Raw genomic sequence first — 16,965 nt, forward strand, 5'->3', positions numbered from 1 at the left:
GGCTGTCCTGGATTCACTTTGTAAACCAGGCTGGCCTCGAACTCACAGAGATCTGCCTGCCTCTGCCTCCCTGAGTGCTGGGATTACAGGCATGTTTACTTCCTTACTCATACAAAAAAAAAAAAAAAAAATCAGATGAACAGTTCAATGAATAAAATTTAGAAATACCCAGGCCTGCTGAGCACCTTCTCCATTCTGACTGGGTTTTCAGGCCTTCTGACCTCTCCCCGGAAGGCCCCCCACTTGCTGTCCCTGACCAGGTCTCTGCTGTCTGTCTTCCAGGAAGCCCAGAGGAGAAGGCAAGAAGTGCCGCAAGGTTTACGGGATGGAGAACAGGGACATGTGGTGTACCGCCTGCCGCTGGAAGAAAGCCTGCCAGCGGTTCGTCGACTGAGCCAGGGGCGGGCTCGCCCCAGCCCTTCCTGCCTCGCCTTCCAGAGGAAGCCACTCGTGGCCCAGGGAAAGCCCTTCCTGCAATCCCAGGGATATGATTCCTTGGTGGAATTAAAGCAAAAAAAAAAAAAAGAAAAGAAAAGAAAGAAGAAGCAAAAAATTAGGACCTGCACTGCTCTGAGAACCGGGCAGCAAGAAGGACTTTTTCCATTCAAAGAAAAGCCAGCTTTGTTTGCTGTCCATCTGGTCCTAAAGCTGATCTTCTGGAGCAGCTTAGCCAACCAGGTCCATCTCACCTAGAGAGAAGGCAGATTTTTGATAAGCTGTCTGAACTGTGGCATTTTCAAGGGTTTTTGACACTTAACATGCCCACCAGCTACACAACAAACCCGTAAGCTATGAAGTAGCATTTGTACAAAGGACAGTACCTGCCTTGTGCGTAGGCATTTCCCTGTTTTCCAGCCAGCTCCTTGGAGCAGTCCAGATCATGATGTATTTCAAGAAAGAACTGTACACTGGGTGTCTCTTCTCTGTCTGTTTTCAAGAAGGACCCCACGTGGAACCATGTAAAGATGTTCACTTGGAGGCTCCGGGTATCATAAGGCCAGCAGTGATGGGCAGTGGGGTCCGGACCCCAAGCCGCACTGCAGAAAGCATGTGGGAGTCGTCCTCAGATCCCAAGCGGTAGCACAGCCACGCCTCTGCCCAGCACAGAAGCGAGCTGGCACCAGGAGCACTTGGGTAAGCCTCGATGCTTCTTTGAGGGATATCACACAAACTGCAACCTGGATAGAGTGCCTGGCTCTGTAGGCAGGACTGGGTTATCATCCTGCTCTCCGGCTCCACCAGGTAGAGGACGCAAGACCCGCCCACAGGTTCGCTTGGAGCAGACCACAGCTAAGATGCCCCTGAGTGTGAGAAAACCCAGTAAGGCAACAAGCCAACTTCTATTCTGTGTGCACTTTTATAGAACGCGTGCTTTATGTGTTCTAGGGGACAAGCCCGTGGGCACAGTGACATGTGGATAATGGAAAGCTAAACTTTTTTTTTTCTTATAGAAATATTGGAACTATGAATTAAGAATCTGCTCAGACACTAACTTACAGAATGCCCAAAGGAAAACACACCTTGGTATAGGACTCTCCGTTCAGTAGGGCCAGGGCTCACACTGGGTCCCAGCTGTTGGATGTCTACACTGGTGGGCTTGGCTGTTTGAGGGGCGGAGCTTGGAGAGCAGCCAAAGCCCTGTCTGTATGCTTATTCTCTGCCTGCCCTGCTTCAGAGCTGAGTGTCCTGTACCTATGCAGAGTAAGCACCTTATAGGAGGCACGGGGTGGGGATGGGGAACAGGTGTCAGCCATACGAATGTTAAGGGAAATTGCACAGAGGGGAGCTTAATATATGTTTAAAGACTGTACATAGTGCTTTTTTATGGAGTAGAAAGAAATCATGTAGTAATCAGAGACACCCCTTTTTTTACGTAAGGGGTATATATGGAGGTTCTGCAGCGGAACACCCTTAATTGGTGCGTTCATGTATTTTGGCAATCTTATTTTTTAAATTCATGTGGCTTTTTAAAAGATTATTTCTTGAAAGATACCTTGATCTTTTCCTTCAGATATTTAAAAGAAAAACAAAACACTTATTTCAAAAGAAAAGAGAAAGCTTTATCTGACCCCCCCCCCCCATAGGTTGGTGATCACCGTCAGCCACACCAGCTGTTCTAGATGTTTTGACCTGCAACCAGGAAGCCGAATTTTGTTTTTGAAATGCTGAGATTGAGTTCTTTGCCCTGGGCAAGTCCTGTATCCTATCTCTTGTAGCCACACTGCTGGAACCGATGCTCTGGCTGGTCCAAGAGGCCCTGAGCACTGTGTAGGTTGTCACGGTCAGCTGTTTGATCAAGTCCACCTCCCTCGTGCTTACATAATAGATGGACCCTAGGCTGGAGATTTCCTCTTCAGCAAAGCTCCAGAATTGTTCTTTAAATCGCAGATGAAGACTTTAATCAAAATGTTAAGGTGATGCAAAGTTAAATCCATCTTCTCGAGAGAACTTGAGGATAGGGGGAGGCTCTCTGCACGAGAGCAATCCTTAAGCAAGGCGCTGTGGCTGTCTCCCCAGGAGACCAGCCCAAGCAAGGCTCGGTCGTTCCGCGGCTGCTCAGAACACACTGTCAGCCAAGTCAAGAAACCAAATACCGGACCTGGACACCTCGTTCTCCCTAAAGCCTTCGTCATAGCAGCTTTGCTGCATCTCCAGCCCTGCCTGGGGCTGTGGTCTACAGGCCAGCCTAGGCACTTCTTCTCGTCTGGCTTCCAGGTGCACAGGCATCCTGAGTACGGTTCTGGACAGCATGCCCGTTCCCTGTGTGGAAGGCTGTGACCCCAGGGTACCAGAAAACACTGAATTGCAACATACAGTTGCCGATTACATGAGTTACCTTTTTTTATGCGTTACATTTTTTTTAAACAGTTATTTTGTTATTTGGAGAACTGAACAAAGTGCCAAATAAAGCCTGACTTTACATTTGATGCCATCTCCATGAAACTCCATGAAGCTTCTCGTGCCCGCATTTCTTGGAGAAACAGGGAACGGTGCAAACCATCTCAGGCAGGCAGACTGCTGGGCTGAAGTTCTGAGCACCCTCAGGGCCCATAGCCCTGTCTGCAACAGGAATGACGGTGCAGTGAACTCGTGTCCAATGGAAATATCTGGGGTTTTTGTTTGTTTGTTTGTTTGTTTTCCTTGCATTGATGCCTCTTCCTCCAAAAAAAGTTTTCTCGTTTCTCCCAGAGAAGGCATGCATTTCACAGTGACTGACAGGACATTTCTCCAGAAAGAAATGTGTGCAACGGGCAGTAGTTTCCGCTTAGCCTTCCCAGAGTATGGACACTTAAGCTTGTGAAAGCCAGAGAGACAACCTGGAGAAAACCGCCAGGTAGCAAGCATGTCAAGGAGGCATTGCAAAAGACCTGCACACTCCTGCCTCCCCCTCATGTGCTGCTCAGCCAGGGACGCTCAGTGTCCGCTGCAGATGTCTGAAACGAGATGGAAGCTGCTTTGTCCAGGGGCCATCCAACAGGCTCGCCCTTCTGCCTCCTATTCTGTGCTGTTTCTCTGTGGATTGGTAAAAGCCAGCGCCAGAAACAAAGCAGTGGGTTTCCAAACTGGAGTGGGCGTGTAGTACCTGATGACAGCTCCATTTCCAAGAGGCTCCCTTATGAGGCAGTCCCCTGCCACCTGTGACAGAGCTGCGAACGGACATTATCAACAGAGAACAGCACTGGTGGTAACCCCTGAGCTTTCAAAAAAAAAAAAAATTCTCTTCAGAGATGGTCACATGTATGTTGCAAAAAAAAAAAAAAAAGAAACCAAATTGTTTCCCATCGCAATTCAAGAAAACGCGAGTGGAAGTCTGCTATCCTAGCGTGTCATATTTTCTCCAGAAGCCCTGGACTTCAAGTGAGCGGCCCTAGAAGAGTCCACCTCATCTCTCACTGCAACTGCACTGCAAGACAAAGGTGGCATTCACTGGAAGGTTCCGAGAAAAAGAGGCGAGAACGGCACATACAAGGGTATACAGTGAACACGGTAGCAGAATTCTGTAAATACTACTCATTATTTCCTCAGGGAAACGGGGAGGCTGTGCGAAGACAGATCTGGAGAACCCCCAAGACTGAGAAGATTTTTATTGTCTCGTCTTTTCTTGTCAAATCAAGTTGTTTTTTGTTTTTTTGGTTTTGCCATGTAAACTCAGTATCATTTCAAGACAGATCCGTGTCAGCTGCACGGGCAACTTTTGTGAGGCATGGCAGACACACCCATGCCTCACTGTCCTTTTCTAGCCGGCCTAAAGCTGACTGACGTTTGAGCCACACGTGCAGAGCCTCCTGGGTATTTCTAGACATGGTGAGGCTTTCTCTGAATGTAATTGTGAACAAAAAGCCTTGCTGTTCCTTGTTGTAATCTCCCGGTTCGGGCAACTGTTTATTAGCTATCCACAGCATTCTCTTAAGTGAGAGAAAGCTGTACACGACATATGCTTTGCTTTAGTGGCGGGTTAAGAAGCACACTGCCGTGGACTCTTATGGACAAGGTGCTGCTTTTTCTCACATCCTGTAAGATTTCCACCACCCACGTCAGCTGTAGCATTGACCTGTGTGATCACGTACAAATGGGTGGAGCCAGGGGGACCCATCAATATGACAGATATGATTGGGGGTGTGGGTCAATTCGGAGGGCATGTTAGGCACAATGAGTCAACTGGAAACTTTATTTCTGTCAGAGAGAACCTACCAGCAGCACACAGGCTCCCCTGATCCTCCTCCCGGTAGAGATTCCTCCCTGTTGCAACCATTTCATCCTGTCTTTTCTGCATTGTAAGTAGCCAAGTGGGAAGTTAGTAAATAAAATGAGGTTAGCACTTTTAGGTACCAGTTGTCCTGAGTAACTGCACGCCAACAGAGCAAGGAAGTATGAAACACACTCAAGACTGACTTGCTTTTGGTGACTGACTTTGAAAAGGCCCATTTTCAATGATATAATGCTTTAAAGAGTGTACCTATCACAGGACCAGGAAAGCAACATGGGAATTTTACCTCCTGTCCTGTTCTGTAAATAGTTCCCTTTTTCCGAAGACAATCTCATGTTTTATAACTTTCGTTGTGTGGGTCTGAGAATCACAATGGTAATGTGTTATGGTAAATGTAATCTTAAATACAATAATAATTACAACTTAAATTTCCAAATGAAAGAAATAATACCACTTAGGCTCCTGCAAGAGACATGACACTTTTATAATAAACATTAGTACTTAATCTCTCAAGTTTAGCAGAACTGGAAATATTTTACAAGATACCGTGTTTTATAATCACAGAGAACATGAACACTTTGTGGGAAATGACCTTGGTTTTATACAGTGTAGCTTATTTTTTAAAACGCAGTATTTTCACCGGCAGGAAGTGTAGATATGGTACACAGATCCTGTTCACCAATCCAAGGGCTATGCCTCTTTTAAGCAAGTGTTTTGATGTGTATCTTTTCAACTAACCCTCCAAGCAAGGGTAGAAATGCAGAACAGATAGAAAGGTTATTTGCAAGAGAATCGATGTAGCGGCTTCTACTCCCTTATCATAACTAGTGTGTTTTCAGAGCATGGGGGGGAGGGGAGGGAGTCACGTGAAGATTCACTTTCTATATTGTAAATGAAAAGATGCTAGCACACAGGCTTCCGGGCCATGGAAGAAATATTCCTTTAGTGTGAAACGTATTCTCTTACGAGTTTTCGCCTGTCAGAACTACATCCCTACCTTTAACAAGCAAACGTCTTTTGGTGGAAATGTCTAAAATCGGAGTATGTACACCCAAAGAACTCTTAAGCCGTCAACACCGGCTGAAGAATTTCGACATCAGAACAACTGCTTTGTTTTACTTTTGTTTGTTTTTCACTCTGAAAACCTCACAGGCACCCAAGGTAGTGAGCAAAAAGTGACAGTATTCCCAGGGGACGTAGGAAACAGGGAAGGGAGCTACACAAATAGCTGTGAGCCTTGCCAAGACTATTTTAAGCTGTTCACATCCTCAAGCCCACTCACTGTTAAAGAAAGCATCTTTTCTTCCCAAGAGTTTGTTGACTTGGAAAGCTAGCCCAGAGTAGCCAGAGTCTGCAGAGCCTATGAAAACAGAAGCTGAGGTGGGCAGATGGGTACCTGCTGGATAATTGATGCAGCGCTCAGAAGGCCCGCTCGGGTTTGGCAGCAGCTAGCCTTTCATGCTGCCCCTTGGGGTGGCACATCTGAGAGCGTCTGAGTACCCAGCAGGTGTTCAGAGCTGCACGGCTTTGAACTGTGTGCATCTTACTGTGAACGGAAGCCTCGTTACAGGGGCTGCACGTCAGGTGACCAGTGCGCGCCAGGACAAACGGTTTGTGGACTAGGCAGCTGACATCTACTGAAAAGGAAGACCCACACTTAGCTTTTGACAATCAGAACCCACAGGCATCACACCAGGTTGCTAGGTCCAAATTGGAGGCATGGCATCACCTGACAATTAAATGTTGACCACCAACATACATTCTTGGCTAATACTCCAGACCAAAGAAAAGCTATGTGGGCCAGGGGCATCCTGTGGCCACTGGTTTCAGCTGTGGAAGTCAATGCCACATCCCTTGGCTAACAGGCCCAGTCCTCCATGAGCACCAGAGATGCACGTGGTGGCACAGACTGAGCAGTAGACATTTCGAAAGAGGAAAGAAGCTATTTCTCCCTAGAGATTAGTCTCATGGAAGGAAAAATAGAAATGTCGTATCTTTACATTAGCTTTCCCCCTGATCAGAACATACTGAGTTGTTAGCCAGCTCAGGTAAGAGCTGCCTCCTGGCATACCCAGGCACACTCCAAAGTACTGAATAGCTCTAACCCTGATTCTTACTGTGTCTGCTACCGTGACCACTGTGATGAAGGGCTGGCAAACAAAAAAAAAACAAAAAAAAAAAACAGTCTTGTGCCTTTCTGGAGGCAGCCAGGTGTCCTGAAGCTTTAAGGTGGCACACGGTCCCTCCTGTGCCAATGCCCTCTGCCCTCACTCCATGCTCCCCAGGCTATCCCTCTCCTTGTTTCATTTTACAATTCCACCTCTGATCTGACAAGGTCCTTGCTTCAGAACTAATAGGTGCTTGGGTGTCTTCAGGTGTCTGTTCACCTTAAAGGAGGTTTTTCCGCTTAGAAAACCATAGTATCTTTGTCTGAGGGCGAAATAAAAATGAGAATAACTATGTCGTGGAAGAAGGGGCGATCAGGTTAGACTCTTTCATTGTTCTGAGCAACTACATTCTTTTAATTCTTCTTGTCGTATTGAAGTCCTGTTACAGGACAGTTCCGTATGATAAAGCGTGTCTCATTCAGACGTTATTCTCTTTGGTCTTTATAAGAACCTAGTGTAGAAAACAAGTACAAGCCAAGACATCCAAGCCAAGACAGGGTAGTCTTGAACCCATGACTCAGCACTGTCATTTTGCCCGCAGAGACAGAGGAAAAGGCTGTCTTGGCTCTCTTCCACTGTGACTCAAAAGCCATGGATTCCCAAGGCCCCCAAGTTCTCAGTCCAGAAACAAAGAGCACACATTCATTCGTGTTACTTAGGGGAAATGTAATCATCCCCAAATGTGTCCCCGTGTTTACTATGCTTGGTCCCCACGTTCTGTCTAGCAAAATGGTAAAGTATAGGAATTTATTAACTAAAGCAATATTCTAAATAAGAAGTTTGACTTCCTGGGTGAAGAAATGTTTTACTGCTGTCCTTTAGCTTTTCAGGCTAAATTTTAAATTGATGCCGGAAAATATAAAAACCAGCTCAAAGTTACAGTTTGAAGAACCAAATGTAAAAGACCTGTAAACATGCTGGAAGTGCCTAGAAGACCAATTATGTCATGTTTAGATTAGAATGCAATTTAAATAATGCTGGCAAAGTTTGAGATTGCTTCCATTGGAAATGATTAAAAGGCTGTCCAGTAGGTGAATGAACTTCATCTCAGGTTGCCAAGGTGAGCATCTTGAGTTCAGAGTAAAGTGCTTACAAATAATCTTGTCATGAGACTAGAAGGAAATAAAGAAAACAAAAAGCCAACCCTATATTTGTCTGTCACCTAGTTCATTATCAGGGTTATTTAAGGCTGAGAGTCCGGATGGTTTTCCCTTTTCTACTGTGATGGAAAGGCAGCCCGTTGTGTAGTTTTATGCCTGTCCTTGACAGGCAACACACAGAAAGAACCTAGTGTTCGTGAACAAGAGCTAAGCAAACAGCTAGATTTTGAAGTAAGGTTCAGGTGAGAATCAAATAGCCGTTCTCTTTTGAATGTTCTATCGCAGTGGGCATTAGCCATAGAATTGTAACACTCCAAAGATTATGCTACAAGACCATTACAGATCAATCCTTGAGGCTGATTAGCTATTTTGCTGTTTTACTAGGACCAGATTCTACCCAAAATGTTATTTAAGAAAATTAGCCACAGTATAACCTGGCTGTCCCTGAGAAAGGCAAGAGAGCTCTCCAGCATTAAAGAAGGAAACCTTTGGGGAAACAAGGGGCCTCCTCCGTTTACTTCTCCTGTATTGTCTCAGTCCCTGACTGAAGAGGGAAACCAACACTCGAGAGAAGACATAAAACTTAAGTGAGAGTCTGGGGGACCAGCCCCCATCTAGTTGCCATTTCCACCATCTTGGCAGCAGCATGCAGGTTGGCTGGTGGATATTTCCCTACCTGTCTTCATCTCTCAGCCCAGAGGCCAGGCTCATTTCCAGATCCAGGGATGGGCCATTCTTGTTCCTTGATTGCTTAATGGATGCTTTCTCTGCCTTCGTTGCTCCAAGGCATGGTTGCTCGCCCTTATCTTGCTCATTTTGCTCGGTGAGTGGCTACCCTTCCTGCAGGGGATGAACAGATGTAGTGTCCTGGAGGTGTCCACCCTGCCACACTCAACGCCAGGACGCAGCGGCTAAGCTGTGTCTTAGATCCCTCCTTCTGTTCACCTACCCAGAGCTGAGGGTCAGCCGGGCAGTGGGATCTGTTAGAATGGAATGTTGCAGGCAGCCCAGGGGACTTCATACTAGATCCTGCCGGCTCTGACTTCCGCCTGAGGATTACAGTGAGAACGGGGCTGGCCTTCACTCTGTGATGAAGGAGTACAATTGTTCCTGTTTTGTAGCTCTGGAACTTGAAAACGACTCACCTTGTTAAACATTCATTCCTAACCGAAGGATAACCCCACCTTTTATTTCTGGCACAGGCAACAAGACAGAGGGAAAAGGAGGCACACTGAAGGCTTGTGGCTACCCTTGGGTTTGAGTTACCCCTCAGGAATCCATCCCTGGATGGGGAAGGATGGCTGAGCTGACAGATTATAATCAGAAGGATTACTCTTTTAGGCCCTTTCTCTATATCATTGGAAGTCATTGGCTGTGACATGGCATGATCTCAACTCCTGTATGTCATCACAGCTTCAACTTCCAGTGTCCCAACTGGGGAAACTGATCACTGGGAGAGAGCTTCAGATGAAATCTGAACGAAATCTTTCATTCAGAAAGCACATGGTACCTCCCCAAGCATACTACTTCCATGACTTCCGTAACTAAAAATACCCTGGGTGTACAAACAAGACAGGCCTGTGGATTATATATAGCATAAACATACCCTTACTCCATATTTTCCTACAGTACACCCTGAAATTCCTATTTTTGTAATTAATGGTTAGACTGTGGTCAATCACTTAAACGCTCTATGAATTAACTAGTATAGTTTCCAAAATATTTCATATCATACTCCTATATGCATGGAAGAACTCAGGGCAAGAAAAGAAATGCTAGCTCCCAAAGGGTTCAAGACTATCAGCAAAAGTGAATGCCCGGTGGCCTTCAGCCACTGGTTGCAAATGAAGGGTCTGGGAGAGGGACTGTTCGCTGCAGGTCCTCAGCTGCCCCTAGTGGTGGTAATGGCTGTTAAAGGTAAGCCATCTTTTGAACTCTTTTCTTCACCAAATCTAAAACATTAAAAAAAAAAATTACCGAATATTTAAAGTGGGGTAGTTAGTGGAAGTGGTGTCTGTAGGAAGCTTTGCTCATAAACCGAAGGCCAGGAAGCGGTCCTCTGGGGGACACTGGTGTTAGGATAACAACAGCAAGCACGGGCAGGCACTGGTTGAGAATTAGCAGCAATGCTGTTTAATGTATAGAGGTCTTTTGAGGTCCAATCTTGCCATCATTTCAGGGCTTAGTACTTCCTTACAAAGTCTTTAATAATGAATGAATGTATAAAATTATAAACTATGCATTTTCAAAGAGAAACATGTATTTTATATCAAATCAAAGTACTTTTTTTCATAGAGACTTATCACAACTACAGATTATTCAAAATAAATGAGAATGCAAATCCTCATAAGGGTGTGGGATGCCTTTGTTTTTCTCTCTGATGGTTTCAAGACAATGCATTTAGACTAAAACTTTGGGCTCAAAAAACAAAACAAAACAAAAAAAAAAGACTAGCCAGTACAGTGGATGAGGAGGATAGACCTTCTCCTGAGAGGAGATCACACACAAAGTCTGCCCAGCTCTTACAGGTGGATGCTTTAGTAACACTGGGTTAACAGGGAAATAAGGACGAGGGATGGGGCTCAAAGGTAGAGCCCTTGTCTTGGCATGTGTGAGTTCCCAGCACCGTAAAGTAAGCAGGCAAACAAAACGGTAGGAAGTTCATATTGCATCAGCTCAAGATGACCCAGGTTTGTTTGTTGTTAATTTTCAATCTAGCCAGAGGCAAGGAGTGCACTTTAAAGAGGTTAGGGTATAGTTTTCAATCGACAAAATAAAGATATTATCTGACAAGGCAAGCAGTTGGGGTTTTTTGGGGGGTTTTGTTTTTGTTTTTGTTTTTTTTTTCAAAATTGCATAGAGATGATCACTTATATTTTTAAATATCTCTGTAGAATATACTCACATTTCTTCAGCCCTGTGCTGATGGACATTTTCACGAGACCTTTCCAACTGATAATTGGTCTTTTCCTCCGTGGGCCGTGCACACTCCCTGACTCCTGCATCCTTCCCTCCACCCGACGATGAGGGAAGAAAGCATTTCTCCGCTGTTCCGGTTCTCTGTTGCGTCTGTGAGGAGGTTTGTAAGCTGTTTGTAGAATACGGGGAAAACACACTTCTAAGCCTGATATTTAAGGTCATACAAGATAAGTTTGCTACCTAACTGGAAGTTAGTCGGGGAGGGGCAATGTGTCTTTTTATATGATTTTTAGCCAAATCCAGATGTTCTGATACTACATTTCTGAATACTTTTCTGACTGTAAATACCGCCTGCAGAGGTTCAGGTTGACAAACCTTTTCTGAGACTGTTCCTCAGTCATGCTCCTTGCCAGCTTTTGGCACATTGTACATAGATACGTCGAATGTTTCAATAATGTTGTTTTTCTAAATGCTGTTCTCTAACACATTTTTTTTTCTTTTGCCTTTGTTGTTCTGGACTTTGTGTGTCAGTTTTACAAAACATTTCCTAAGATTTAACACCAGGAGAAAAAAAAATATTTTAAAATAAACTGGTGCTAATTGGAAAAGAAGAAAATTTTCAGCTTCAAGATTTACAAAAGAAAATGTTCACACCAGTTAAACTGCACTTTCCCAAGGGGATGGCTACTGTCCACTTACAATGGGCATCAAGAGGACCAGCAGAAGTTTACAGTATTGATGGCCCGTTTGTGGGTAGAGCAAAGAGCCCCTGTCCCCCAAGGGGAGGATTTGCTGGGCAGTCCTCAAAGCATGCAGTAGAAGGAGGGGGGTAGAGTAAGAACACTTTAGAAATAGTCTCTTCTGGTCTTTGGACTTTCATGTTCTGTGATGCTTAGCTGTAATGACGAATATGGTGTTGCCAACCTAGTCTGACGTCATTGTCAACCTGTACTGACTCCGTGTATGGTTCTACCCTTGGTTTGCACTGGCACGCACCAAGCCAGAACAGCGGTCTTTCAGAAAGACCGCTCTGATTTCTATGGTGTCCACACACATGAACTTAGATGCACTTGTAACTGGTTAATTGCCATGAAGTAAGTCTAACTTCCACTTAATAAAAGTTTTTGTGTATCTACTTCTATTTGGGAGCCATTTATTACATGAAGCTTAACATTCATGTCAAGGGTTGTCAGGGTAGTGGTCACTTGTTTAGGACTGTGGCCAAATATCTGAAGCAAACTGAGAAAGGATGGAGTTTTGTTTGTTTGTTTGTTTGCTTGTTTGTTTTGTTTTTTGGCTCACAGTTTATGGGACTGGGGGGGAAGGGGTGAGGCTTGGAGGCAACATTCTGTGACCATGCCAACCAGCTAGGTGCATCTTAGTAGACCAAATATCAGAGTCTCCAGTCAGAAGCCTCCAGGGCCACCAGCTAAGGACTCTGTGTTCAGTCATGTGAGCCTGAGAAGCACAGCCAAACTCAATAGAAGGTTTAATTTAACCTAGAGCTGTAAAAGCTGTTTACAAGCAAAGATGTATCTTCCCCATCAACCTCTTGCCAGCGAGGACATCTCCAGGCTCGTGCAGATGCGCATCCCCCATGTTCAGCCATGCTGCCCACCCCACAACCACTGCCCAGACTGAGAGCAGCTCACCTGTCCTCCTGACCCCGTGCTAGAACCATGTCCAGTGTCCATTCTGGTTCTAAGCCAGACAGCCTTCCAGGACAGGGCTCTTGCCCACCAGAATTCACTATGCCCACCTCCAAAAGCTTGGCAATGTAATGGCCTCAGAAGCCAGTTTGCCCAGAGATTTGAGTTTTGCCTCTGGCTGGATGAACTATTGCGCTATGTAATACTTAGGTTTCCAAGTATTCTAATGATCATAAAGCTGACAAGCTGGCTTAAGCAGTGTCTCTTTCTAGTCCACTCAGCCTTGGCGAGTGAGGAATTTCACTCCTAAGCTCCTCCACAGCTGAGAACGGTTCTTAACAACTGTTGCTGGACAACAGGTAGAATGCCCATGCTTCAGCAACAAAGGGAGGGGTAACGTGAGCATTTTCTGAGACACCACATGTCCAGGTGAGCACCCATGATGGAAGCCAAAATGCTCTCCAATCCAGAGCCCTCTGAACTAAGGATGACTGGCTTCAAATACCAGAACCTTCTCATTTCAACTTCAAACAGTTCCTTCTAAAGCAAAAGCGTCCTGTCTGGTTAAGTAACACATGTACGTTAGGATGCACACGTGACTATTATTATTATTTACGTCAGTGGCAGAATGAGCTGTGTGACAAGGTTTCATACCTGTCCTGTTGGGTGGAGGACTAGCGGGTCCTGCAATTGGACGCCTGTTGCTTGCCCCCAGCCTGGCCAACTTGCGCTCACAGGACCTCCACGATTGCCTCGTCTTCAGCACAGGGGGCCTAGGGTATGATAGCCTTTCCTGAGATGGCTGGCACAGGAGATGTTCCCTTCTTCCCATGTGCCAGGCAACAGGGCTGGGTGCTTTCTCACCACAGCTCTCAGGGACCTCTCATCTAGAGCTTTGGTAATGTGATCTCAGTTCGTGGAGGCCGATGAGCATTGTCATGGCCTCCTGATGGTCCTTAAAACACCCACGAGGTCAAGAGTAGCCTACCACTGTGTCTCAATGCCCGTGCATTCACTTACATCTCATGCAGCAGTAGACCAGCCCACATCACAGGAAGGAGGTTGGCACCAGGAGATATTTTGAGAGGAGCTGGAGAGAGCCCAGTGGCTGAGACATTGCTCTTCTTCTAGGTGATCTGAATGTGGTTCCCAGCACCCAGGTCAGGCTACTGACAGCTACCTAAGAGCTCCAGCCCCAGGGACTCCAACACCTTCGGGGTTTCCGTGCTCGCATACACGTTCCCACACACGGATTTATTCATGTACTCCTAATTTTAAAAGTAATTTTTTTAAAAAGACAGAGAATCTCGACATATTACAGTATAGTATGATAATTGTTCTATTGTAAGTCGCAAAGCATCCAATTTATATCTTAGACTTCCTCATAGGTGTGAAGGAAGCAGCATACATACAGTGGTTGGGGTTTGCTCTGACTACAGGACAATTGTGTCATCCTTTACCCAGGAGTCATAAAGTTTAAATGGTTCACACCCACAGAGCCCAGTGGCATTGGGGTTCTCCTATCCCTGAGTTCACCCAAGGATCATTCTGTGCCTGTTGGGCCTATTTCTGTATCTATGCAGACCTACTTGCTGATTTTTGTGCTGCCTTTGAAGGTGGTCTGGTCTACTCTGCACCCCATTCTTGCTTTCCATCCTCACCATGTCCTTCTACCTCTTTTAGCTCTTCTGTCTCCTGGAACACATATACACACACCCAAGGCCACTGCAGGGAAAGTTTGCTGCTACACTCATAGCCCACCACTAGAGGCTTCTTTGTTCTAACCCACCACACATCTGCCAGGCCCGCTGCCACTTTGATGCCAGCTCTCCCCTGACAGTGGTGGGCTCCTTGGCCCTCAGTGGTTCCTGGACGTTTGACTTAGAGCCTTAGCCACAGAGGATAGACAAGAACATCAGTATTGGTGAACATAGCTCGAGCTGCTTGGGTGTGTCCTCCAGGGACCTCCCAGGGTTCCAGGATGCCCTCCTGAGCAGGTGGCAGCTGCTGGGGGCCGAGAAACCTTAATGTGTGGGGAAGCAGAAAAACCACGGGAGGGTGCGGGCCCCACACAGCCTACGCAGCAGTGTGAAGTCATATACATCCAGCCCTTCGTATCTGGGGGTTCTCTACAAGAATTCAACCAACCACAGGTGAAATATCTGGGGTAGGGGAGTAGTTTGGGTACTGAGCATGCGCAGATGTTTTACTTGTTATCTCTAAGCAGAATAACAACTATTCAGGTGGCATCTATGCTAGATACTGGAAATAATCTTGGGACAGTCTGAAGTGTTCCAGAACATGTGTGTAGGCCATATGCAAATCCCACATAATTTCATGGAAAGGACATAAGTATAAGGATCTGGGTGGCCAAGGGAGTCCTAGAACCAGCCGTGACTCAGAGGAACAATTGCATTTGCTGAACAAGTTCCTGTTAGACATTTGCTATCTCAAGGGGTACCGCAGTGAACACCAGGAGACGTAACAGATTCCACTAATACAAAATTTAAAGCTGCCAAGCCTCAAAAAGTCCCATGCAAGAACTTTCTCAGGGGTGCAGGCCACTGGAAAGTATCACCTACCCCTGCTCACTGTGGCCATCCACCTTTTTCAGCTGTTCTGTCTCCTGTAACACATCACTAAGTGATCAACACATTTCTGGATGAACGAACAAGCTGTCCAGGCAGACACACTCTCTGCTTTCAATCTATCATTGTCTGGCCCAAGCCAAGAGCAAACAAGAGGGCATTTTGAAGACTGACACATACAACTTTGAACGTTCTTCAGAGTATGTACATTCTCAGAACTGCCAACTCCAAATGACTGTATCGATTACATAACAACTATCCAACCCATGACACAAAATGTAGTTACACAGACCATTTTTATATAGAAATGCCTTGCACGTGGCAAGAATTCAATAAATAGGTGGAAAAAAAATGAATGCTTCTAAGTGAAATAAGTTACACCATAGGCCTGTGCTATTAAAAACACACAGAGTAAATGGAATGAGGTCACGAGAGAAAAATCTGTTCATTAATGCAACAGAGAAGTCAGGCTGGCATTAAGATAGTTTCAAGAGTGGGGTCTGGGTATTGCAGCTAGATCTGTGCAGTGTGCAGCACAGATTTTAACGTGTCAGGGGAGAGAGTGAGACGCTTTGAGTAAAAGCAGGCCCCTGCTACCCTGACCCCATCACCCTGCCAGCCTACTGCCGCTTTAACTCATCTAACTGCCTTTTCTCTAGTACTCAGCATCGCTTCTAATTTAATTCTAGGCAAGTGTTGCCTAGCCAACAGGAAATAGCAGCCCCTGAGAGACCAACAGTGTCAAGAACAGGAGGCACATGGGACAGGTATGCCCTCTGTGAGAGGGTGGCACCTGCCGCTCCGAGCAGCATAGATAGCTCTCTGGGCATCGAGACACCAGCCTCATGACGACCCCTGAGTCTCCTGAGTCTGTTCCCAAAGGATGCTACACCAGGGAAACCTGAAAACAGCCAACTGTTCTCACCAAGTAAGACCCATACTCTAGCCAAAAAAAGCCCACATCAAATCCTGCAAGCAGACCAGTCAGAGGATCTGTCACCACCCTCTTAGTCCCACCACAGAGCTGTGGAGTGCAGCCCATTCATTTCTCTGGCTGCCTCCACTCAGACAAGATTAAGCACACACACAACTGGGGAGTCGACCAGAAGGATGAAGAATGTCTTTTCAGGGACCAAAGTCACACAGTATCTCCAGGCCATAGGCCAGGAGCCAGGGGTGAGCAAGCCTTGGGAAACACGTGGGCTCCTGGTGCTGTCCTCATCAGCCTTCCGGGGCTTCAGATCAGGGCACGGAAGATCTCCCGTACTCCAAACGTCCTCTGGAGGAGCAGTCCAATTTCCCCCCAGTAATCAGGATCAGCCATGCCTGCCAGCACCGTAACTCTTATCCTGTTGACTCTAGAGCATCAGATACCCAAGGGGGCAAGGGCGAAGTCTCAGATTCCAGTTCACTGGAATGTCGTGGTTTTGTCCCTTGCTAGAAACACTTCCTGCTCTGAGTCAAAACTTCTAAACCAGCACAGCACAAGGCCTTAGAATAGGAAGCAAAATTTTTGCTAACAGAACCTGGGCTTGGTAGCATGTCTTTAATCCCAGCACCTGGGAGGCAGAGGCAGGTGGAGCTCTTGAGTTTGAGGACAGCCTGATCTACAGGACAGCCAGGACTTCACAGAGAGGCTCTGTCTTGAAAAACCTACTAATAATAACAATAAGAGCCAAGGAGCCACTAGAGGTGATGGTGAGTGGTACCATAATCATCTCCATTTCTTGATTCCTAAACCTGTGAATCCTGGCTACAGGAGAAACCATAGTCTATATTGATTCTGAGCTCAGCCTTCTGCAGAGCTCTGCCCCAGCCTGCAGACTGTTGACA

At 46.1% G+C, this 16,965-nt stretch overlaps 1 protein-coding gene across 1 annotated transcript in view; it reads left to right on the forward strand.

Annotated features, from left to right (window-relative positions):
- Window positions 1-12,036, forward strand: part of Znf704 (zinc finger protein 704) — a 183,253-nt gene extending 171,217 nt beyond the window's left edge. Inside the window, exon 9 of the mRNA XM_021641349.2 lies at window positions 283-12,036. Coding sequence (XP_021497024.1) covers window positions 283-394 — 112 coding nt within the window. The 3' untranslated portion in view covers window positions 395-12,036. The remainder of the gene's footprint in view (window positions 1-282) is intronic.
- The last annotated feature ends 4,929 nt before the right edge of the window (window positions 12,037-16,965 follow it).

The sequence above is a fragment of the Meriones unguiculatus genome, chromosome 6 (genome assembly GCF_030254825.1).
Source record: "Meriones unguiculatus strain TT.TT164.6M chromosome 6, Bangor_MerUng_6.1, whole genome shotgun sequence".
NCBI classification, from domain to species: domain Eukaryota; kingdom Metazoa; phylum Chordata; class Mammalia; order Rodentia; family Muridae; genus Meriones; species Meriones unguiculatus.